Source organism: Amblyraja radiata, chromosome 33 (genome assembly GCF_010909765.2).
Source record: "Amblyraja radiata isolate CabotCenter1 chromosome 33, sAmbRad1.1.pri, whole genome shotgun sequence".
In the NCBI taxonomy this organism is placed as follows: domain Eukaryota; kingdom Metazoa; phylum Chordata; class Chondrichthyes; order Rajiformes; family Rajidae; genus Amblyraja; species Amblyraja radiata.
Genome location: NC_045988.1, coordinates 15431138 through 15452455, shown reverse-complemented (window position 1 = coordinate 15452455; position 21318 = coordinate 15431138). Strand labels below are relative to the sequence as shown.

General features: G+C 40.2%; 1 protein-coding gene across 1 annotated transcript; it reads left to right on the top strand.

The window, feature by feature from the left end:
* The first annotated feature begins 254 nt into the window (after positions 1-254).
* LOC116991291 (lens fiber membrane intrinsic protein-like) lies at positions 255-9239 on the top strand. Its single transcript, XM_033049804.1, has 5 exons — positions 255-393; positions 2356-2547; positions 4542-4691; positions 4786-4920; positions 7789-9239. The coding sequence occupies exons 2-5, from the start codon at positions 2373-2375 to the stop codon at positions 7848-7850; spliced, it is 522 nt and encodes a 173-aa protein (XP_032905695.1). The 5' UTR covers positions 255-393; positions 2356-2372; the 3' UTR covers positions 7851-9239.
* Positions 9240-21318: the final 12079 nt, after the last annotated feature.

Sequence of the window (21318 nt, the reverse complement as noted above, 5' to 3'; positions counted from 1 at the left end):
ATTGCAATGGTTTTGCATGACATTATGAAATGGCACCATGAGCAATATTTCCAAAGCATATACTCCATTTTATCTGCAATTGGACAATGAACGGGTTTGAATGTGAAATTTGCACCCGTCATCTACTTCTCAATACTCAATGTCACTGTGTATTCAGCAAATTCCTGCCTTTACAAACCCAGCTCTCGCTAATCGTCTGTTTTATGTAACTTATTGTCGTGGACATAATCGTTTCATGTGATGCGTTTCTCTATGTTTATTTTTCTAGCTCAACAGACAAAGTTGTGCTGAGGAGTAATTCCACAAACCCGCCTGTTCTGGGTTTGTGCTATCTGCCTGTGCGGTTGCAGAATTGTGTCAGAGACCAGGTCAACACAAGTGGCAGAACTACAGGTAGGAGCTTTTCTTGCATTTTCAAATTAAGTTAATGACATATAATATATTGTTTTTAAGTATAGATTTATAATGTCATTTATTTTTTTCCAATCCTTTGAATGGCAAAGAAAATATTTAAAATCCGAATGTATCATTTAACCTTGATTCTGTCAAGCGCACATATCCAGTACGCCATGACAAATCAAGTGTAGCATTGGAGCAAGATATATGTAACACATAGTGCTATTACTGCAATCTACATACCTGCAGTTGCAAGAATGATATCGTTAAATCCATCTGTGTACTACTGCCAAAAATATCTATTTAAGAAAAAGTTTTACATTAGCTCTGTTCACCATATCTCTATTGAATGCGGAGGATGATACATAATGTTTCAAAATGTTGTTACATAGTCATGTAATTACTGCAGCACAAAAGGAGCCCTTTGGCCAGAATGCAATAGAGCTATAATCTGTTTAATGAAGATTATTAATTGTTCTAATGTCTGTTCTTTGAAACTTACATAGTCAAAATGTTTCAGCCATTTACTGCGCTTCCAAAAACATTACAAAAAAGCATATTTACTGTATTACTGGAGCAAACGTGCTCTGTAACAGAGTAACGAGGTGTAATGGAGTGAATTTATTTTAATCAATATTTTTTAGAAAGTAACAGGTCAATCAAGTTGATCCATAGTTACTTTAAATGTCAGAATGACATCACTTCTCTATCATTGTTTATTGATGTCTGGCATAAACTTCACAAATGTACTGCAAATTATTACGTTTACCTTTGATTTTCCTGTGGAAAATGTCTTTGTCATTATCCTAAATATATTAGCGTACTCTTGGTGACTTCTCTTGAAAACTTCTGTTTGGAGGAGAAATTGGAATCCCTTCCTGTGAAAAAAAGTTAAAATGTGGATATAAAATTAGTTTTTTGATGACTAAAACTAGATCAGTTGACATGGGGCAGAAAAAGAGGAAGTCTACGACAGTTTAAGATACATGATATGGTCCAATATCTATCTGAATTTTGAGGATACGAAGGTAATGAGGAGAACGGTGTGTAACATATAACACTTTTGTGACATTTGTGAGGATGAATAGGTCAAAAGGAGTTTGCAGAAGAGATTTAATGAATCAACTCCACAAAGAAGTGGAGAAGATGGGTTGTTCTTGAGAAGTTTGAGAAAGGTGTTCAATTATCTAAACACTTTTGCTGATTGAGATGCAAGTCCTTCTACTTATAGAGGTCAGTAACAGGGAAAGCATTTTTGAGTTGATTGGCAAATGAACCAGAAGGGATGATACTTCATTTCACACACTAAATTACTATGCACAACATGAAAGGATGGTGGAAAACAGAGACAAGCGAATGGACTAAATATTTTTAAAGAACAAAATAACAGAACCATGGATAAAGATTAAGGAAAATTAAATTAAATGGAAAGATCTATCAAAGAACCACCATGAGCATTATATTTGATTGCGACAATCTGATCACTTACATTTTGGAATTTCATTCAATTTCCATTGGGAAGGACTTCTGAGATTTTGTACAGGCCTTTAATTATATAAAGGATGCTTCCCAAAGAACAATATTGTTTATTCAATTCATTCAACCCAAGATTTTGCAGCTGATGTTCATAGGGTTTCCACAAGTAACTTGAGGGAAGGGATTTAAGTAAAAGCTATGAAATAGGTGATTTGCCTCAATCCATGGTCACACATCTGCCACTATGTCCTTTGAAAATCACTGAAAACCTTCCTCATATTAACAATCAATTCTTGGTGTTCCAACAGTCAGAAAATGAGGAAATCAAGAATATATTCCATATGATCCAGAACAACTTTCTTTTAAACATATATTGTTGTATAAAGCACTCAGTTTTACAAATAGATTTTGATTTATTAATGAGTGTTGGAGCTCAAAGTATCTGAAATGAATAATAGCTTATTTGTGTGTTTCTTTCTACAGATTGTATCTCCAGGAAGATGTACAGTTTTATGGGTGGAGGTTTGTTCTGTGCTGGTATAGGCAACATCCTGCTTGTTGTTTCCACAGCAACAGATTATTGGATGCAGTATCGCCGTTCTGGCAATTTTATGCACCAGGGCCTGTGGAGATATTGTGTGCCAGGAAAATGCTACCTGCACACTGACAGTGTTGGTAAGGAAATCAAATGAAGGCTTTGTTGCAGTTCATGATAACAACAAGGAGTTGAATTGTTTAATATGGCCCAGCAGTGATTTGCCAATGTGTGTTGGAATGAACTACAGATGCTGGTTTATACCAAGGACAGACACAAAATGCTGGAGCAACTCAGCGGGTCAGGCAGCATCTGTGAAGAAAAGGAATAGGTGACGTTTCCAAGTCTGAAGAAAGATTCCAGCCAGAAATGTCACCTATTCCTTTTTTGTCCAGAGAGCTGCCTGACCCGCTGAGTTACACCAGCAATTTGTGTATATCTTCAGTGATTTGCCAATGGTCCAGTTGACAATGCCAGAACCCAGAATAATCTCTCAATGGTACTTTATTGTCATGTGTACCCGGGGTGGAAGATTGGAACCTTCACGTGGTCCACCCTGTTTCGACGAATGCAATCAACCTGGCGTACACAATCAAGTAAGATCAAATAGAACAAGTTGTCCTAGGCTGTGCACGCCATATGCAAGAAGAAGTCATGTGTGCAGTGAAATTCTTGTTTTGCATACAGTTCCGTGACAATCCTACTATGAATTCAGCACAATCATACTGATATAAGAGTGTAAGATGGTAGTCCACACTGAGTCTATACACAAGAATACACACTATCTTGTATGCTTTAGGTTAAAATTGTTTTATTAAATATTAGTCTCAACTTGACCACAAAGTCCCATTGTCCTCAATACAGTTGCTAAATTCTGCTGACTGAGCTGATCATACATGAGGCAGTAATTTAGGTTTTATTTTCAAAATGTATTTGAAAAGCAGCCCCCGAATACGAGGTGCAATTAACAAGTGAGAGACAGCACAAGCATATAGAAACACCAATACATGAGCAACAAAATAGTTTAGAAGATAAAAAGACCTCAATACTGATGAGCGCTCACAGAGGTGGCACTCGGTAATGCACAGATGGAGGAAAACCACAGTGGAAAGTTAATAGTTGAAGGCAAGCACAAAGAGAAGCAGGAGCAGAAACCCGGGTTCAATCCTGACCATGGTTGTACATTCTCCCTGTGACCTCATGAGTTTTCTCTGGGTGCACTGGTTTCCTCCCACATTCCAAAGATGCGCAGGTTTTTTATGTTAACTTCCTCCCACATGCCACATGCCACAGCCATGCTAACTGTTAGTCGAAGTTGCTGCTATAAATTATTGCTGGCGTTGAAGGTGGTAGGAAAATCAGGGATTAATGAGCATGTGTCAGAAAACAGGTTACAATGTGGGCTGGGTAACAAAGGGAATATTCCAAGTGCTGGTGTGGACTCGCTGGCCCAAATAGCCTCCTCCTTTGTCATAAAGGGAACATAAACATAAAATAATATCATAATGTAGATTGTAACAGTTTAAAGACTGAAAGGACACAAACATTAATATTATTATCCACAAGCGAGTAGAATAATGGAAAAATGATAGTATTTTAGCTTATTTTAATACATGGAAAATATATCGAGCAAATACATGTATACCAAATAAACAATTTACATAGCAAAATCACTTTATTCTGCTTATGATAAAAGTCGTAATAATAAATTAGTAAACTTGTATCCCCACATTAATGGCATTCTGGAGAAATAAATCACCTGTAAATTATGCTTAGAATAGACAGTCACTTGTTCTGCAATGGTGCTTGGTGCAGTCAAGGACTCTTAAATTTCCATCAACATAAATGCAACAAATTGAAGCATTGGTATTAACAGGAATGCCTTGCTCTTGCTGTCTATCCTGTGAGAGGCACACAATAGTGTCTGTATGATAGGTTTTCTCATCTGAACAGCAAAGGTCACGAACGTACCTAATGTTTGGGTAAGGGAAGAGGAGATGACTGAATTGATTTGAAGCCAAAATGGGAAAGGAATGCTGTATTTCTCATTTGTCCTTTATTCCCCTTTTGTAACAGAAATTAAATTGTCTTTTTGCTGGCATATAATGGTAACATGCATCTCTTTTTATTCCAGCCTACTGGGATGCCACTCGAGTATTCATGATCCTCTCCTTGTTGGCATGCTTCATTGGCATCATTATTGGTTTCCTGGCATTCATGCAATACTCTTCCTTCACCAAATTTGACAGAACCTTTGCCGCAGGAATGTTGTATTTTATTTCATGTAAGTCTTAAGAATGATTTCAACCATTCCACTACTTTATTTCCCTAAATGTCTTTCCTCTTGTGACCATAGTTATGTACTTTTTGTCCCGCAGGTTTATTTGTGTTGCTTGCCATGGCTATTTATACAGCCGTCACGATAAATTCTTACGGTAAACGTTATGGCGATTGGCGCTTCTCCTGGTCCTACATCATTGGATGGGTGGCTGTGGTGCTCACATTCTTTGCAGGTAAAATAGTGTCAAACAAGAGAATTCTTTCCTGATCTTTGTAGTATTTGTTACCATACAATGGGCATTTCCATTGGTTAGCACATTTCATGCAAGAAAATGGCAGGTTACAGTTGTTTGTTGTGACTGCAGTGGCAAGCATTTTCAAACATGTACTGTAATGGTGAATGCTGACAAATGATTTCTCCTACCAAGGCCATCACTGCCACATCTAATCACCTCATCAATACAAACAAACACATGCATACACGCTGCAGGAGAGTAATTAGGAGCAGGGACTCGGTCATCTTTCTTCCCCAAGCACAGAGGGGCTCAGATCAATTATGATGAACCAGCAGAGATAAATCAGCTTAATAAAAATTGATGTTACAGTGTTCCTAATGTGTATTGCTCAGTTGGGTCCAGGTAGATTAGCTGGCAAAGCATTGAGATAAATGATTCCATCAGATTGCCATTTTCAAAGAAATATAAATACATTTTACTACGGATTTAGCTTTCCTATCCTGCTATTTTTTAGGCTGCCTTTGATCATCCAATAGTAAAGATAATGACTGCAAGGCAGTGTCAATACCATAAATGGATCTTGGGGGGCTATGGGACAATCCTGCGTCTTTCAATTCTGTAGATCTAATTAATGCCCATTAGAAAATGTTGCCCAAATATACTAAATCCAAGCATGTTCCACTCTTTATAAAAATGAATATTTCTGAAATGCAAGTTAGTTTGGAACTGTAAAATAACAATGTCACACATAGAGAAGGTGCAGAATAAGTAATGCATCCCAATGGCAGTGGCGTCTGTGACCTGGTGTTTAAGGTGGGGAGGGAATAGTTCCAAAGCAATCTTAGAAATATTTTTTTTTTCATCCACATTGAGGATGGTTGCAAGCTGAACGCATTAACTGAGAAAGGAGGAGGCAAGTGCTGTCAAAACATTTAATAAACATCCGCACAATAACTTGAATTGACGCTGCATAGTAGACTACAGTTCAAGCGCTGATAAATGAGATGGTATAGAAAGTTATTTGATGGTCAGCATGGACATGGTGGGCCAAAGGGCCTGCTCTGTGCTGTATGGCACCCCAACACTAACAATATGATTAAACTGATTTGTTGTTGTTATTTTGTAACTATAATGATTCTTCTTAAAGTGCTTCATGTTATCCAACAAAATATTTCAAAGAGCAATGAGAGATGATACGAGTGCAAATGACCAAAAGTTTAAATGTGAGGAGCATCTTAAAGGAAGAGACTATAGTGAGGCAGAGAATGTCATGTAATGGTTCTATAATGTAGGATCTCACCAACTGCAAGCATAATGGTTAAGTTATGAAAACTGAGGAAGTACAGGATGCAAGGATCAATGGAATAGAAATATATGAGGAGATTATGAAACTGGATTAAATTATACATTAAGGATATCACAGCTGTAGCTTGTAGTAAGGCGACCAAGGTTGGCACTCCATTACTTTGAAATCATCATAGGTTATATATCATTTGCTGAAATTAATGGTGGCTTCAGTTTAGTTCAGTTCAGTTGCTGATAATATCAGTTAATGTGCAGATCGAGCTTGGCTGCATTTCACCCTGCAACGTTTTACTGAATGGGTTCTTCTGCGATAGTGGGAATACAACTATCCAGCCAATGAATGTCACTGCAGGAATGTTAGAGGGAATTGGTAAATAAAATGCACAAATTTGAAAATGATAGAAATATGAAATGCTGGAAATATCAATGGAAATAGAACTAGGCAGTTTGATGTCTCAGTGTATCCATCACTTAATTCTCAGCAGTAGCCTAATGTTAAACAGAACCCAAATCACTAGTTCAATTATCTTCATCTCGGTTGTTGACCGACTTGCTAAAGAACTGGTTAGACAGTTGTAAGCCCATGAAACATGTAAAGGACAATGTAGGCTGCTTTATTTTCCATTGGTATGTGCACAACCTTGCACACAGCAACTAGGCAGCAATTACTGGCTGTACCAGCCTTCCACCATCTACAGCTGAGCTAAAGGGGTCAGAAGTTATGGGAAGAAGACAGGAGAATGGGGTTAGTAAGGAGAGATAGATTAGCCATGATTGAATGGAGGAGTAGACATGATGGGCTGAATGCCTAATTCTACTCCTATCACTTATGACCTTATGTTCTAAAGAAACCATTTTGCTATTATTTGGTGCCACATGGCACAGAAATTCTGATGTCTGCATTATGCTGAAATGTCACAAATCATGGAAAACATCAAACAGCCTCCTATATTTCCCCATAGTTCCAATGAATACTCAAATATGTAACATACAAGTTATTACCAAATGAGGGAAATCCGATTCTTTATATATGTTGTCAGAAAATCTGCATTTCCCGTGCAATGGATGGTCAGAGGTGAAAGCTGAGAAGGATGATCATATGTGGGTGCTGAGAAAATGGGTTTCATTCGAAAGGTTAGGGTTTATTTCCTAATGATTATCACAACTGGCATGAACACACTAAACAACAGCCCATTTCTTTCAGTCATCAGATCTCCTTTGAAGAAACAAAGTGTTTCCATTAAACTCTCCTACAATCCAATGCCTGACTATCAAGCACAGTCCACGCACAGTGCAAGTTAGAGTTATCTTGAAGAACGCCAATGAACTCAGCATTCTAAAAGCAACCACAATTTCTTTCATATTTTTTTTATCTGTCAGATTTATTGAATTCAATTGATTGTGGTGACATTATGGCTTCTCTGTTGGTGTTACTTTGCCCCAGTATCAAACTGTAGATGATTTTGGTTCACTGTTGAGTTCAATGTTTATTTCAATTGATCCTTCAGTCATGCTGCGATGATTTGATAATACAGATATAACATTTAATTTCTTTCTTAGGTATCTTCTACATGTGTGCCCATCGTTTGCATGAAAGCCCACAAAATTCAAACCCACGCTAGCATCCGACACCACGCCTTAAGAAATGGAATAACATACAGGACCATCACTTTGCGTCAACTTGCATGTTATGAAGTGGCATTTTCTTTTGATCTCTTTAGAAAACAAGTTAGTGAAATGTAGGTAGAAATTGAAACAAATTACAGCTGTACTTTCAAGGCTTGGCTGCAGGGTTTTTTTTTTAATCACTTCATTCGTGAAATAGAGTTATAAATAAGACAAAATACTGTTTTCAAGAACTTTCATTAATGTTGCATGCGTTTTCCACAAGCTAGTAAAATAATGGAACAATGGTAGTATTATATACAAGCTTACTTTAATATATGGAAAATGATAAAACTGAAACTAAATTGAACTCAGTGCATCCACCTTATTTTATCTAATAAAGTTTCCTTGAACATCGACTGACATTAAGCAAACCCAAACTTTGACTGCTTTGTTATTCATTAATGTTTGGTAAGGGAATTATTTTCATATTAATTGCAGTTTGTTCAAAGTTGGTAGTTCATTGTGAAGCCTGACATTTATTGTACATTCCTAGTTGCCCTGAAAGTTTGTGTCAAAATGCTTTGATACAAATGAGTGGCTTGCAAGATCACTTCAGACCTAAATAGTGTCTGTTGAACTGGAGTCACATAAAGATCTAACCAGGTAAGGAAAGCAAGTTTAATTCCCTGAACAACATAGATAAACTAGTAAGATTTCAACTAGTTCAATGTCACTTTTAAAGAGCTTGTTTAAAACATAATTTGAATTCTCAGACACCCATGATGATGTGTTGTGTATTCATGTCAACTGGATTACTCCTCCAGGTTCTTGATTTACAACATATCTCTTTCTGCAATACACACACAAATTAATTTTTACACACATGAGATAGAGTAATGCTTCAAAATTATTTCAAAATACAGGGTTTAATTTCAATTTTTAGCTGGGCACATTTATTAAGGGAAAAAGCACAATGCTCAAACTTATTTTTCATTAGTTTGCATAATTTAGATTTCAAATGAATCCACCTATTGTCCTTTGATTCCAGTTGCACAGTCCCAATTGTGCAGACCAAACTACTTTCCACCACACTGAATTCCAACCATCCACAGTTAATTGAATTTTGATGATCCCAACTGCTTACAATCCATCCCCATTATAATGATACCCATGGAGACTAAAGCTCTCGCTATTCTCTCCTAACGTTAAAGCATTGCATTGGCCTAAACCATTCACAGTGAATAGTATCCAAATCTAAGCACAACATTTTCTATGATCATCACAAAGTTAGTACTCAGCATATTCATCGCCACACTGTTTTGTAAAACCCAAGAGTTCGTGTGAACCAGTTTTTATAAAGGCTGAACAAATGACTGAGTTGTTATTAAAATAAAATCACCAAAGAAAGCTAGCCTGTTTCTTAAATATGTTAGGTTCTACAGGCTGGCTGCAGAAAATGCTTTCAGAAATCCTTCCAGTATTGTGCCAGAGTAAGTTTCTAAAAACATGAGGATCAATACTCTGAAATACCCATTAGGGAACAAAAATAGCTCATCAAAGAGCAAAGGGTAACCAAATCTAACCAGCTCCCCAGGGACAACTTTAATATACTTCTCTACAATGCTATCACTGAAAGGTTATCAGTGTCTCAATATAAACTGTGAAGTTATTTGTATATTGGACACTGAAAATTCTTATGTTGTTCACTGGAACCCTCTGATGCTAACATATTATTATTATTATTATTCACAACTACATTTATCAATGTCCCTTATATTGATTTAGATTGTGCTGATTCCTCGAAGTTTCAGTTAACATCAGCATGCTCACTAACAACCTGATGATGGAGCTCACTTTCTCTTGCTCGGTGAAGATTACAAGGGGCAAGTTCAAGTCATGATGTCGTTGCCACATTCCAGGTTTCTTGAATTAGCCAGTATTATATGGTAGTACCAATTTCAAATGACATCATTACACTTAATCAGGCTGGTTTAGATGATGAAATAGAAACAGAAATAGGTAGCCACTATTTATACACCTCTGGGCACAGATTAAAACAAACAATACACTTGTTCTGTAGATTAGTGAAATATGGATTAATATGTCACCAAAAAGAATTGCAGATGGGTTTTTTTTACACACACAGTGGTTATCATTTGGGGGTACACAAAATTGCTGGGGAAACTCAGCGGGTGCAGCAGCATCTATGGAGCGAAGGAAATAGGCGACGTTTCGGGCCGAAACCCTTCTTTTGGGATTTGTTTTCAACTCACACTAGTTCTGCAACTCATTACTTTGTCATGAAGAAAACTCGGATGTTATAACAAAAGATTTTGAAAAAAACTAAAACAATTGTACATTCTCTGAGTTTTTGCAATAGATAACTGACTGATAATATGATTATCCAAAACTTAGTGTAAAAATACATCAAATAGATTTTGCGCCTTTATAGCAAAGTGTTATTTCTTGCTTGCAAAATACTCAAATGCTATTCAAACTTATGAAGTTGATTTATGGCTGCATGGTAACTCAAATATCACTGTACCTTAATTGGTGCATGTGACAATAAATGCGAATCTGAATCTGAAATGATTCTTTTTAAATAGGTGATAGCGCCCTCAAGCATAATCAATGTGACATTACAACACTGGCCATTGTTATAGAAACATTTCTTCACTTTTTTTTAAATATGGCTACATGGCATTGAAGAAAGTGATAGCAAAGTCAGATGTTCTAAATAACTGGCCCAATATTTCCCAAATGTGAAGAAAAATTAGGAGTGATTTTTTTTTTCTGGCATTACATTATACAGCATATGAAATTTCGAATTAATCCTTTGAAAAATACATACGAGGAAATATTGGAATAGTTATGGTGCCAAAATTATGAATGTTTTTTTGCAAAATGTATCCTTTAAAAATAGTTCTCATAAAAATAAGATCTGAAATTAAAAGATCACCATTCGACAACTGGTCAATAAATATATTGATGGTGAAATTTGCTTGTGTATATTTTGTTTAATTAATGAGGAATATTTTGTATAAGTATAAGGCAAACACTTGACACGTAATTCTTCCAAAGCTACAACAGAAGACATTGTAAGTGAAGGATGCAAAAGGTAACAAGCATGACAATACAGCCTTGTGACACCCAGGAGATCGTGGAGAATCCCCTCGGCTCCGACTGTTAATCTGATCAATGCAATTCCTCAACAAGACTATTGTCTTCAACAGGCTTCCTTGCTGGCAACATGTCTAAGGATTGAACTTCCTCAATGAGTTTTCTAGCAAGAAGTTGAGACAAAGAAAATGAAAACAATGAGGCAAATGAGGGCTTGGATTTGCATCACAACTATCATGCGTTTGCCTGGATGAATCCAAGTAGTTTACAGCCAATTATGCATATTATGAAGTATAGAAACATAGGCACTAGATTTACATAGCACGCTTCCACCTTCTGCAACATTACAAGTACTAGAAGGTCTGTTATTGACTGATACTTGTTGAAGGATAATGCTGTGGGTATTTTATGTTCAGCTGAAAATGTAAATGAGGTTTGGGTTTTAAACTTCATCTCAGGGGCTGTTTCCCTGACGTGTATCATGTCCCCAATACTGCACTAAAAAGCTAGCCTAGGTGTGTGTATATACAGTATGATTTGAATCCAATTAACAAGTGGCAATTCAAAGACTAAAAGGATTCTAACTGATCCAGAGCTGGAACAAATACATTAGGAGTGTCGGAAGGGGGTGAGTGAGATATAGGGAGAGAAGTTGGGGTTGGGCTGGAGGGAGGTTGAGTAATGGGTAGGGAAGGAAGTCAGGGCTGCATAGGGGAGTCGGGGGAGGAAGAGTGGTGAGTAAGGGAGAGGCATTGGGTTTGGGGAGGAGAAAGGTGATGGAGACTGCCTTTGGAAATAGGTGTCAAAAAGCAGGAAAGGGAAAGTGGATAAAGGACCAATTCAAAACAGGACATAAATATAGTGTAGGAATGAACTGCAGATGCTGGTTTAAATCAAAGGTAAGACACAAAATGCTGGAGTAACTCAGCAGGACAGGCAGCATCGCTGGAGAGAAGGAATGGGTAACGTTTCGGGTCGAGACCCTTCTTCAGTCTGAAGGATCCCATTTGTTTTCATAGTGTCAATGGATCAGAGCATAAAACTGTAAATAATATAATCACGGGTACCACAATGTGAGACAGATTTGGAAATGTTATACAGATTTAGTCATGGCTGCCTCGCCTAGGCTAAACTATGTTGATAGTTCATTTTAATTACCTAGTCAAAGATATCCCACAAATGGTGAAAGGATCTACACTGCTACTGTCATTGAATATTAAAGGGAAATAATTGGGTTGTCAACTGATGGAAATGGTCATTCTCAGGTACTATGTGAACTTGGTCTAGACCATCACGAAAAACAGCTTCCCTTCCATTTACCATCTACACTTCACACTGCCTGGATAAGGCCACCAGCATAATCAGGGATGGGTCTGACCCCAGTCACTCCATCTTTTCCCTTCTCCCATCAGGCAAGAGTTACAAAAGTTTGAAAATGCATACAGGGACATTTTCTTCCCAGCTGTTATCAGGCAACTGAAACATCCTATCACCAACTAGAGAGTGGTCCTGACCCAACATCTACCGCATTGGAGACCCTCAGACTATCTCTAATCGAGAGCACATTAACCTACGGCATCACTTCCTGGTTCGGGAGCTGCAAGGCGTACGAACGGCACCAACTAGACAGGATTGTGAAGACCGCCAGCAGGATTATTGGTGCTCCACTCCCTTTCCTGCTGGACATATACAGGAAGAGATGTATCAGCAGAGCCATCTCCATCATCAAAGACCCCTACCACCCATCGCATCACATATTCTCCATCCTGCCATCTGGGAAGAGGTACAGGAGCATTAGCTGCAAAACCAGCAGGATGCTCCTCAGCTTCTTCCCGCAGGCTATAAGACTGATAAACGGACTTTGCCCCCTGCCAAAGTATCGCGCACCAACCACCAACCACCAACCTGGACACACTGCAGCAGAGCCACTGTCGTGCTGCTGCCGATCGGAGCGCCTGTTGATGTTTAGTAGAGAGTAGAGTGTTTAATTTGTTCATGATATATTTATTTCTATTTATTTTTTACTGCACACTGAATGGACACTGGTTGAGCAACGTTTTTTTGTTTCCTCTGGGTATGCGAGTACTCAGGAAAATGACAATAAAGATATACTATACTATACTATACTATCAGACTTTACCGAACTTTATCTTGCACTAAACGTTGTTCCCTTTAACCTGTATTAGTACACTATGGACGGCTTGATTGTAATCATGTATAATCTTTTTGCTGACTGGATAGCACACAAACAAAACCTTTCACTGTACCTCGGTGCACATGACATTGACAAGCTGAACTAAAACTATGTGGTGTGAACATTATGCTGATTACCAAAGCATACCCGAGTGCAAACCAGGTGTTCCTATATGCTGACAGAACTACTTGGATATCAGAGTTCCACTGGTGGGAAAGTCTAGCACCAGAGGTCATAGCCTCAGAATTGAAGGGCGCTCTTTTAGAAAGGAGGTGAGGAGGAACTTCTTTAGTCAGAGGGTAGATAATCTGTGGACTCATTGCCACAGAGGGCTGTGGAGGCCAAGTCAGTGGATATTCTCAAGTCAAGTCAACTTTATTTGTCACATACACATACAAAATGTGCAGTGAAATGGAAGTGGCAATGCCTGCGGATTATGCAAACACTACAGAACAGAATAGAACAAAATCAGTATTTACATGTTAGATAATATATAGATTTTTTTTAAAGACACAACACAACAGTAAATTAGTCCCTGGTGAGATAAGAGTTTACAGTCCTGATGGCCTGTGGGAAGAAACTCCGTCTCATCCTCTCTGTTTTCACAGCATGACAGCGGAGGTGTTTGTCTGACCGTAGCAGCTGGAACAGTCCGCTGCTGGGGTGGTAGGGGTCCCCCATAATGTTGCTGGCTCTGGATCTGCACCTCCTGGTGTATAGGTCCTGCAGGGGGGGCAAGTGTAGTTCCCATGGTGCGTTCGGCCGAAGGCACTACTCTCTGCAGAGCCTTCCTGTCCTGGGCAGAGCAGTTCCCAAACCAGATTGTGATGTTGCCGGACAAGATGCTTTCTACAGCCCCAGAGTAGAAGCACTGAAGGATCCTCAGAGAGACTCTGAATTTCCTCAGCTGCCTGAGGTGGTAAAGGCGCTGCCTTGCCTTACTCACCAGTGTGGCAGTATGTGTTGTCCATGTCAGATCCTCTGTGATGTGGACTCCCAGGTATTTAAAGCAGCTCACCCTATCCATAGTAGTCCCATTTATCTCCAGTGGCGTGTACGTCCTTGGATGTTGTGCCCTTCTAAAGTCCACAATCAGCTCCTTAGTTTTTGTGACATTCAGAGGAGGCTGTTGTCCTGACACCAGAGTGCCAGATCAGCCACCTCTTCCCGGTAGGCCTTCTCATCGTTATCGGAGATCAGGCCCACCACCACAGTGTCATCAGCAAACTTGATGATGGAGTTGGAGCTGAACCTAGCCACACAGTCATGTGTGTACAGTGAGTACAGTAGGGGGCTAAGGACACAACTCTGGGGGGATCCTGTGTTCAGGGTGAGGGGCTTGGATGTATGTCTCCCCATCTTGACTACCTGGGGCCTGGCGGTGAGAAAGTCCAGGACCCAGGCACACAGGGGAGTGTTAAGCCCCATTTTCAGCAGCTTCTCAGCATGTCTGGTGGGAACTATCGTATTGAAAACTGAACTGATGTCAATGAACAGCATTCTCACACAGCCCCCCCTTCTGGCTGTCAAGGTGAGAGAGAGCGGTGTCCAGAACCTGGGAGACCGCTTCATCCGTGGATCTGTTCGGACGGTATGCGAACTGCAGCGGGTCCATATTGTGAGGGAGGAAGGCGCAGATAATAATAATAATAATGGATGGGATTTATATAGCGCCTTTCTAATACTCAAGGCGCTTTACATCGCATTATTCATTCACTCCTCAGCCACACTCGGTGGTGGTGAGCTACTTCTGTAGCCACAGCTGCCCTGGGGCAGACTGACGGAAGCGTGGCTGCCATTCTGCGCCTACGGCCCCTCCGACCACCACCAACCACCACCAATCACTCACACACATTCACACACAGGCAAAGGTGGGTGAAGTGACTTGCCCAAGGACACAACGACAGTATGCACTCCAAGCTGGATCCGAACCGGCTACCTTCCGGCTGCCAGCCGAACACTTAGCCCATTGTGCCATCTGTCGAAATGTGGTTCTTGATCAGCCTCTCGAAGTATTTCATGACCACCGAGGTGAGGGCCACCGGTCGGTAGTCATTCAAACAAGCTGGAGAGGCATTCTTTGGCACTGGTACAATGGTGGATCTTTTGAAGCAGGCACGGACCACGGACTTGGCCAGGGAGAGGTTGAATATTGTGGCGAGCACTGGAGCACGCTGAGTAGCACAAAACTTTAGTACTTGCCCAGATATACCATCTGGGCCTACAACTTTCCTCATGTTCACACACGTCAGAGCCCTCCTCACGTCGTGCTCAGATACCGAGAATGTGTGCACATCCCCAGCGGTGGACCTCCCTCCAGTCTCGCTAGCCAGCGCGCTGGCGATGTTATTTTTAGACTGCGAGCTAGGGGTGATGTTGCCCGTCTCAAATCGTGCGTACAAAGAGTTCAGGTCATCAGCTAGGGAGGTGCCGGCACTTCCGGTTGAAGGGGGGGGGGGGGGGGCTGCTCCGGTAGTTAGTTATAGTCCGTAGCCCTTGCCAAAGGCATCTGGTGTCCTGCTGCTCCATCTGCGACTCCATCCTGTCCCTGTACCTCCTTTTTGCATCCTTCACCGCCCTTCGCAGTCGGTAGGACTCTACCTTGTAATCATCCATGTTGCCAGGCTGGAGTTGTAAGCAGCGGTGCGAGCATTCAAGGCAACGTGAATGGACCTGTCCACCCAGGGTTTTTGATTAGGAAAGATGCTAACCGTAACCGTAGGGACGATGTTATCGGCTATTGTTGCAATGAAGTACGTGACCGCTTCATGCAAACTCACTGACGTCTCTGGAACTTGCTTGGAACATATTCCAGTCGACATCGCCAAGTGCATCTTGCAGCCTGGCCTTTGAATGGTCAGACCACCGCTTTACGTCCCTCGTCATTGCCGCTTCCCGTACTATCCGTTGTTTATACTCCGGCAGCAGGAAAATGGCAGCTTGGTCAGATTTTCCAAAAGGAGAGAGAAAATTCATGATTAGAACGGGGGTCAAGGGTTATGAGGAGAAGGCAGGAAAATGGGAGTAGAAGGCCGAGATCAGTCATGATTGAATGGCGGAGTAGACTCGATGGCCTAAGTCTACTCCTATAACTTGTGAACTTGTGAGTTGCGAATGGAATTGGATACTCTGACCACTTCTCATGCTATGGTGGATAGAACGTCATTGATGACAAGCTGAAAATGATTGAATCTTGGTTACTGTCCTAAGTAATTCCTGCTGCAGTGCCTTGAAGCTGAAATAATTGCGCTCCAGCAACCATAAACAGCTTTCTTTGGGTAAATAAATGGTATCGACCAACAATCCAAAAATGCTGAAAAACAGAACTAAAAACATCCCTTGTAAATGCACGGAGAACAAATCATATCCTGCAGTCAGACAGTAGCTTTGTATGTCCACAAGATTGTTGAAGATATTTAAATACTGAATCAATCTGTCAATAGGTAAACCAATATAATCTCATGGATAGAATGTATTGGAAAATTAATTGGAATTCAGATGATTTATATTGGATTACTTTGACAATAGATTGGCAATCGGGTTCGATTTCTACTGAGAGTAGATTTAAAATTTAATTGGGAGTCATGTAATGAGTAAATGTTGAAACAAATGACAAATGGGCAATTTATGAATCAATCTTCTCAAAGAAAGAAAATAAGCTTTGTTACCAATAAGAATCACTTATGTTCTGGAAAAGTGGATTTAAACAGAGGACCGTGTAATAAACCTGTATTGTCTGGATTCGGCAGTCAGAAGTAGTGAAGGCATTTAACATAACAATGATACAAGGTACAGATATTTAAAGCAACAAAGATGACATTTAAAAGAATATAGGTGAAGGTATTTGAAGGGAAAAATATTCAGTTGTTTAATCTGAATCTTCAAGGTTGTACTGTAACCCTCAGAGCCACATTGGGAGCACAGACACAAAAACACTGAAACCCTTTCGCTAATCTGTGTCAAATGATTTGTTTGTAGTGTTGGTGATGAGAAATTCTGATAACAATTTTACAACAGCAACAGTGAATAATTTTGGTCAAGATATTTTCATGTGTTTCTGATTGAGAAGTGTGGTCATGGATTTGCTTAGTTAATGTATATCTGCATTTCTTTGTTGGTCATCTGATCAATAAATGTCACTGCTCTACAATAAATGCTTGATTTTTTTTTAAATTTTCCTTATCATTTTCATCCTTCCTCTTGTGTTCTTGCAGATGTTGAGTAGTCTACCCGAAATCCCCAAGAGCTTCATTTGCCACTTGATTCAACCTGAAAACCCCTGTACTTGGAGTAAAGTGTAATGACACAAAACCCCTCGGCACACATCTTGGTTGTGGATGTGGTCTTGGTGTGCTTTGCACTGCCGTCTGATTTGTAGCAGAGTCACAACAGGGAACATTAGGCCAGCTTTGTTTCTTCCTTAATCCAATACTTGGTAACTCTGCTTTTCTATTCATTAATGGAGAACAGCTCCGAGCGCCTGTCCCGCTGAGTTACTCCAGCATTTTGTGTCTATCTTCACACACACAGTCTTGTAAACTAGCCTTCACTGCAGATGTTATGTTGGTAGTAGCCCTTTCATAGCCTGTGCTTGTCTTATTGCCAGTAGACCACGCCATTGCTTCGAAACAATGGAGAATACCTGTGATATCTCCAGAAATATATTTAATTTTGGCTGCACCAATGTGTGAGTTTTTCACAACCTCGGCTGGTGCCAAAGCTTAAGTCAGCCAAATTCTTCTCTAATACAGTCATCGTTGTAATATAGGAAATAATTAGTTTAGTTTAGAGACACAACGCGGACCACCCCGACCAGCGATCCCCGCACATCAACACGGGACAATTTCTACATTTATATAATTATACCAAGCCAATTAACCGACAAACCTGTACGTCTCTGAAGTACGGGAGGAAATCGAAGGAAATTTCGGGAAGACCGTACAAACTCCGTACAGACAGCACCCTTAGTCGGGATCGAACCAGGGTCTCTGGCGCTGTAGGCGGTAGCTCTGCCGCTATGACACCGCGCCGCCCTCGTCTATACTTTCCAATTGTATTTAACATGATACGAACATTACATAAAAATCAAGTGTTATGAAGGCATAGATAGTTCATTTAGCAGGTAGTTAGTGCGGGAACAACATCATTTACGTTTGAACAAATAACCTTGCAATTTTAAATACGGAATTTATTAGCAAATCAATTTACATTTCAGAGGATGACAAGAAAAGTGCGCATTTTTTTCAAGATTGTAATTGCTTAGATACAATATGCCTGTTCTGGGATAATGAATGGCAGTATTCAGAGTTGTAGCCGAATAGGTTTTAAACAAAACAAGATACTAAAATATTTTGCTCTCGGGGTTCACAGATCAAGGAAGAGGTGCACGTTAAGTACAAGAGCAGAGGCCGGGGGAATATGTCCCCCTTTATTGAATCCATGCTGTTCTTTCTCTCTAACAAGACATCACACGTTGCGTTGACTGTGTAAAGCACTCAGCAAGCCTGACAAAGGCAAGTCTCCAGGTCTGTCTCTGACAACCCGCTTCAAATGTCAGAAAGCCATGGGAGTGTATACAAGTCGCAGAAGTATTATTGAGAAACATTATCGGGTTTTCGGACCGTTTACATTCTGACAAGTGTCTGGTCTTTCTGGTCTTTCGATAATGACGGAGCTTTTCTTGCCCCAAGTGACAAATTTCGCTTTCACTGTGAAATAAAGCAATTAGAGGCTAAGGGGATCTCTTCAAATTCAATGTATAAATGTCATTCGGTTAGTGCCTTTTACCCAAAACATAATCATGTTTTTAGTCCTTCCAGATGGAGTCGCGACCTCTTGTATTGTTGCCTTTAAGCGCGTTTGCTCCGATTGTGTGGAGATATTTTGTCCACCAAATCCGCTGCAATTAGTATCAGTGTATAATGTGTGGATCGTGAACAGCTGCGAGTCTTGAAGTGCCTTCTCTCGTGAGTCAAATGGCTAACTAGAATATTTAGACTTCAGATAGAAGCGTGGACCTCCAGTAAACCAACCACTCATCAATTCCAGTGTAACATGTAGCAGAGACCTTAAATCAACACGTAATCGGCAGACTATACAACAACTATTAGCGCTAGGTTTACTTGGACAACGGAACGAAATATGTGGAAAAGTGTGTCTGATTATTTCATACAAGTTACTGTCATCGATTTGGAGTAATTTTGCCGCACAGCTCTGCTCTCCAGATTGAGAAATACCTTGCAATAATAGGGCTGTGGCGGTTTCACAATATCACGTTATAGCATTTTAAATCTGGACGGGAAAGTGGATTTCCACATGGAAGGATGGAGCAAGCAGTTCTGACCAGGTCTGTGTTACTGAAGTGGAAGAATGGGCAGCTTAATCCTAGAAGCTTCTTAGAAGCTTGTGGCGCTTCTGAGAACAGGAGCTGTACTGTGAAAGCCTTGCAGCAGACGTTTCACTTGATGAGATGGACAGAAAAGCAGCTTACCTCTTCTTGTCCGCTCTGACGACATCGACAAGCTGTGTATTAGGACCATTTCATCGTCATTAATTCATTTACGTTCCCATTTGCCCCCTAACAACCACTAGTTACCGTGTTGTGCGTTTTAATGAGCCCGGGTCGTGCCCAATTCAACGTCAGCACAGCCTGTGCACTCAACAGCCTAGAAGGGCGACATGAATAATCCTACAGAAAACATTATAGGGTGTGATATGATGAGACCAAAGATGATTTTCAGATTCAGACTCCTAAAGTTCGTCCTACATTTAACATTCAAAAGTTGCCCGCAGAGTGCTTTGCAGGCATCTTGTTATATACTTAATTAACGCGTCTTGTTTACTAGCACGATGGCCTCTTAGATCTCCATTCGACGCCTCATTCATATGGAACTCGCGACTCGCACTTGGCGAAGTAATGTTCTTTTAACGCTAATTGATTCCAGAAATTAATTTCTTCTACCTGCCTGATCGGATGGAAAGTCTGTCCTCGTGCTGAAGGATTAGCTCTTCCCTCTCTAACACCCCCTCTAATTATCTAATAGCATGGGCTGCGAGACTTCGGTCCCTGCTCAACCACTTTCCGCATTAATATAAAAAGATTGAAACTGTGATGGCAACTCGATTTCAACAAATTAGCGCGGGCACCGGGAGAGGGACCAGGAGTGCCTTCTTGTAAATTTCCCGAGCTTAATGTCAATAATTACGGCAATTTGATGGGAAATGAGTCGAAATTATCTGCCGCTCTCTTCAGCGCAAAGGAGGGCGGAATTAAAAAAAAAAAAAATACGAGTAAAAGAGAGAAGAGCAAATAAAGGGAGGATCTGGCAGAGGAAGGTGCAATTAATCAATGCGGTTCAGGGTTAAGCTTTTGATGAAAAAAGTAATTTATGATTTTCTCATCGCTGCGATCGGTGTGGTTCCGTGGAAAGGATTAAAGGAAGTAGACACATAGATTCAATGAAATTAAACTGCGCGATTCCTAGAATAGGCTAGGAAAACAAATCGTATATTGAAACAAAATATGTCCCTTTAGGTTAAGTGTAGGAGTGTCTCAATTACGCGTTGGAGGTTTAGAAGAACCTAGATTGATTGGTGCATTGATCGGTGCACCTGGGTAGAGGCGGGACGAGGCGTAATTAAAGGAACCACAATAATCAGTTTAAAAAAAATAATTAGAGAATTAGAACAGTTCGAATGAAATGGCTTTATGGAAAAATAACAGTATTTTACTTCAAATGCATTTGCAGTTGAATAAATGTGTATAAAGAAACTGCCATCTAGTTCCAACGAGGTTAATGTCTTTAAGGTGATCAAAGATAGTGGCCCTGAATCTTCTAACGATAAATTTGAAAGCATCTATTGAGATGTTTCCTGTAAGGTGGTGTTCGAAGAGGCATTATCGGATTGTACAGTGCACTTACCGACTCTTCTGTGTGGATGTAGCTAACACACAGCCCGAGCCAAGAAATAAAGAGGTCAGGCTGATGATGTGATGGGTTGCCTCGCTCCCACCTCCCGCCCCGAAGGAGGAGGATAGTTCATCCTCTTATATAACGTACCCTTTTGGATGTTATTTCGATCGCTATATTTTCACTCGTGGTGACAAAGGGATATCCCTTAGATTTTCTTTCTGTCGATATCATTATCGTTAATATAATTCGAGTGCA